This window comes from Phaseolus vulgaris, chromosome 6, assembly GCF_000499845.2.
Source record: "Phaseolus vulgaris cultivar G19833 chromosome 6, P. vulgaris v2.0, whole genome shotgun sequence".
In the NCBI taxonomy this organism is placed as follows: Eukaryota; Viridiplantae; Streptophyta; class Magnoliopsida; order Fabales; family Fabaceae; genus Phaseolus; species Phaseolus vulgaris.
Window position 1 is genome coordinate 23574147 of NC_023754.2, and position 4140 is coordinate 23578286.

At 38.0% G+C, this 4140-nt stretch overlaps 1 protein-coding gene across 1 annotated transcript; it reads right to left on the bottom strand.

The window, feature by feature from the left end:
* Positions 1-674: 674 nt before the first annotated feature.
* LOC137832022 (probable receptor-like protein kinase At1g30570) lies at positions 675-4140 on the bottom strand. Its single transcript, XM_068639981.1, has one exon. It carries the CDS (start codon positions 3533-3535, stop codon positions 989-991), a length of 2547 nt encoding a protein of 848 aa, XP_068496082.1. The 5' UTR covers positions 3536-4140; the 3' UTR covers positions 675-988.

Here is a 4140-nt window from a genome sequence, read left to right on the forward strand (position 1 = left end):
GAAATACATTCTAGAAGATATATTTTTTAGAATAGTTATTTTGAAAAATTGGGTGCATATTATTCATATTTTGGAATGGTAAAATTGATTTTTTATATTCCGAAATAGAGAGTATACTATTTATGTGTTAAAATATAGTCTAATTAGCAGATGTATTTTAGAGAGGACATTCTGAAATATAAAAGTATATTTCAAAATTACCATTTTGAATTATTAAAAAATTACATTTCAAAATAATCCTTTCGACCTGTAAAACTTATATTCTAATATTAACATTCTAGAATATAAAAAAATATATATCATGGAATGAGATATGCATAGTTTTTGGAATTTATTATTATTTTTTAAATTGAAAAAGGTGTAAGAGAACTTTTATGAGATGAATAAAGTATGAACTCAACTCACGATATTTCTTAGTTTAATAATAATAATAATCATATAATGTTAACAGAATAATAATTATAGTATTAACCATATTAATAAATAGAAAATAATATTAATAACCATAACATTAACAATTTTACTTCAAAATCATGCACTAAATTATTTTACTTCAAAATCAGTTACCAGAATCTTATTTTTTATTTTTTCCTTTGAAAGCACGCACTAAATTGATGTAGACAAGAAATTCTGCATTTTGATTTCGAAGACAAAAAAACACATAATTTACAGCATTGACAAAATAATAACATTCTGTTAAGTTTTGAAGGAGCAAGATCCCAAGAATACAATTTCATTGCATACTCAATAAAAAGGAGAGCATATAACAAACTTTGGTATACCAAAATAAGATGAGAAATAGTAATAGTAAACTTGAGTAGTTGAATTCAATAAAACAAATAGAAAGAATATGTAAAGCATATATTTGCTATAAGGTCATTCATTTACTCATGGTTCTCCAATGCAGTTACTCACTAGAATTCAGAAATCACTGAACTCAAATTGCAGCACTCACTTCTCTTACTCAGTCTCATGTTGTGTAATCAGATTAAGCTGTGTGTTTGAGGTCAAAACCAACTTCATCTTGACTTGAAGACTCTTGTACCATTTCAAGTTCTCCATCTTTGGGACCTCCCAAAGCATGACTACTACCAGAGAAGGAAGTTTCTGTGGTGTCCATGTTGAGCCAAGCTTCATGTAGTTGCAAGACATACTCCAAATGCCACAACACCTCCCCCATGGTGGGACGGCTCTTTCCATCATCAGCAAGACATTTTTCTGCTATCTCTCCAAACTTGGACAATGATTCAGGACAATAGTTTCCGCTAAGACGAGGGTCAATGATTGTCTCAAGTGATTCTTTCCTTTGCCATCTCATTGCCCATTCTGCAAGATTGATCTGATCTCTAGGCAAGGTGGGGTTTATCACAGCTCTAGCACAAACAACTTCAAACAACACAACTCCAAAGGAGTATACATCTGATTTCTCAGTCAATTGCTGCCTTCTGAAGTACTCAGGGTCTAGATAGCCAAAACTTCCTTTCACAGCTGTGCTAACATGGGTGTGTTCAAAGGCTGGACCATCTTTTGACAATCCAAAATCAGACATTTTGGCTACAAAGTTCTCATCTAGCAGAATATTGGTTGTTTTGACATCCCTGTGAATGATTCCGCGGTCAGCACCTGTGTGAAGGTAGTGCAGTCCCCTTGCAGCACCAATGCACACTTCTAGGCGCTGCTTCCAAGGTAAGGGAGGGAGATCACTCCCAAATAGGTGGCTTCTGAGAGTTCCATTGGCCATGTACTCATAAACCAAGATCATTTCATTCTTCTCTTCGCAGAAACCAATTAAGGACACCAGATGTCTGTGTCTGAGTTTGGACAGCATCTCAATTTCTGTCTCAAATTCAGCCAGGCCTTGATCAGACTGGGGGTTGGCGCGCTTAATTGCAGCCAGAAAGCCTTCTTCAATCTCCCCTTTGTACACCTTACCAAAGCCTCCAACTCCAATTACCAAACTGTCATCAAAGTTGTTTGTTGCAGCATTGATTTCTGCCAATGTAAACCTCTTGCCAACTCTAACTGAGGCCACAGATCCGTATAGCTTTTGGGTTCCTGCTGATCCCTTGCCACCCACAGAGTTGTTAACAGCAGCCCCTCCATAGAAGAACAATGGCCTCCAACCCTGAGGGTTGTTTTTGGTATCACTCGATTCCTTCTTCCTGCTTTTACAGAAACAGAATACAAGAACTATAATTGCAACTATAGCTAAAGAAGCTACACCTACTCCAACTCCCACCCAAACAAATATTGCTGTTGATTTGCTTCCTGAATTGCCACCTATGTCAAACCTCTCAACATAGGCAAGATTTCCATTTCGACTAAGCTTGAAAACCTCCAGACCATTCAAGAGAGCATCAGTTCCTGCACTACCAGCTGCTGTGTCAGGACCGAGTTGAACCCAAACCGTGTCAATATTTGATGACACAGGATCAGAATAGTCCAAGTGATATGCTTTATTCATCCCTCCAGCTCGCACAAACACATCAACGTTATCCGCAGCTGTCCTATTGTTTATGTAGATCCTAAATACTCTCTCATTTGCCTTCTCATAAACCAGCTCACAAAAATGCAAACGGATCAAATAATCAAAGTCAGGATCTACTTCAAATTTCCATGACATATTGAACCTTTTGTCCAAGACTCCAGAGTTGGACATTGCCCTCGCAGTTTCATATACAAGGAGAGGAGCCACCGAAGTATCATTCACGGAAGAATATGTAATGTTAGAACTGTTCTTAATTCCTGAACCAGCATTTTCAATGATCATATATCCAGAATCCACTTCCCAAGTTCTCCAAAGATCACCATCCTGATTGGACTGAACCTCAGGACCACCGACATTCAGCCTATACATGGTCTCCATCCCATGTCCGGGCAAATTCAAGTTTCCACCACTTCCACCAACTCTACTAACTGAGCCAGCAAAAAGCTCACCCACAACTGGGACAATCTCAATGGCATTGATGAAGCCAAAGGAGCTTGTGGTTGGAACAAACTCAATCACAAGCATATCCCCATTCACGGCCAGAATATATTCTTTGACCAAGAAGAATGAACTAGCATTTCTTCCAGAATTCAGCAAGTTCATATTCTTGTGGGATATCTTACCAGGAACATCAAACTCTGATAACAGTTTCAGACCATTGACCACTACACCAAATGAGGACTCGTTCACATTGAAGTCGTCAATCACAAAGGGGCAAAAATGGAACCTAACAAAGTAGTTTCCCTGAACATCTTTGATGGTGTAATTCAAAGGAACAGTGAAAATTCTGGCTGTTTTATAGAGAGGATCATAAACTGAACTGCCACTTAATGTAGAAGTGTTAGCAACAACACTGGGGGTGCTCAGGGTGACATTTTTATCGGTGGCCAAATCCCCCACCCATCTTCTACCATCCACATTCAAAGAAGAGTTTGAACCACAATTTAAGAGAATAGTCTTTGATTGAGCATCCACGGTGCTCACTGTCACAGACACTGCCACAAGAATCAAAACAAAATAGAGTCCCTCCCCAAGGACACTCACCATTATAACAATTCCCCCAACAAGACCTTTTAATTATTTTTTGCAAAAGAAGCAAAATTTGGAAAGGCAAGGCTAACAAAACAAACCAGACACAGAAAAAAAAAAAACCAATATAGACCCAGAAAGCCAACACTGCCCAATCACAGAAACAATCTCGTAGTTCCCAAGATCTTGAATAAGGAAGCACGAAAGTTGAAGCCTTTATGGAAAACTAGACAAAACAATCATCTGGGGCATATGAATGTCTATTTTCCACACCATGGGAGACACTACAATACAAAGAGTGGAAAAAAAAACCCACCTCCACCTTCAGCTGAACACAATCAATCCTCCATCAAACAGAAACAGCAATTCACAGATCTGAACTTGAAAGGGCAAGGGACCAATGCAAGGAGTGGAAATGCACTATGAAAGACAAAAAAGGACAACAACTTAGCTAAGTTGTGATAAGGAATCCAGAGAAAAAATACTATAAAAACAGAGATGTCACCCAAAATGGGCTCTTTCCTGAATAAACAAAAAAGGAAAATCAGAACATGGGTGTGGTTGGAAACAGATTGGAAAAGTTGCAATTCATCTGTGCCTGTTTTTGTATCTTTTACAATAAG

Bases quoted from the DNA above. Each gene is read 5' to 3' on its own strand.
- LOC137832022 (XM_068639981.1), bottom strand. From the start codon at position 3,535: ATGGTGAGTGTCCTTGGGGAGGGACTCTATTTTGTTTTGATTCTTGTG.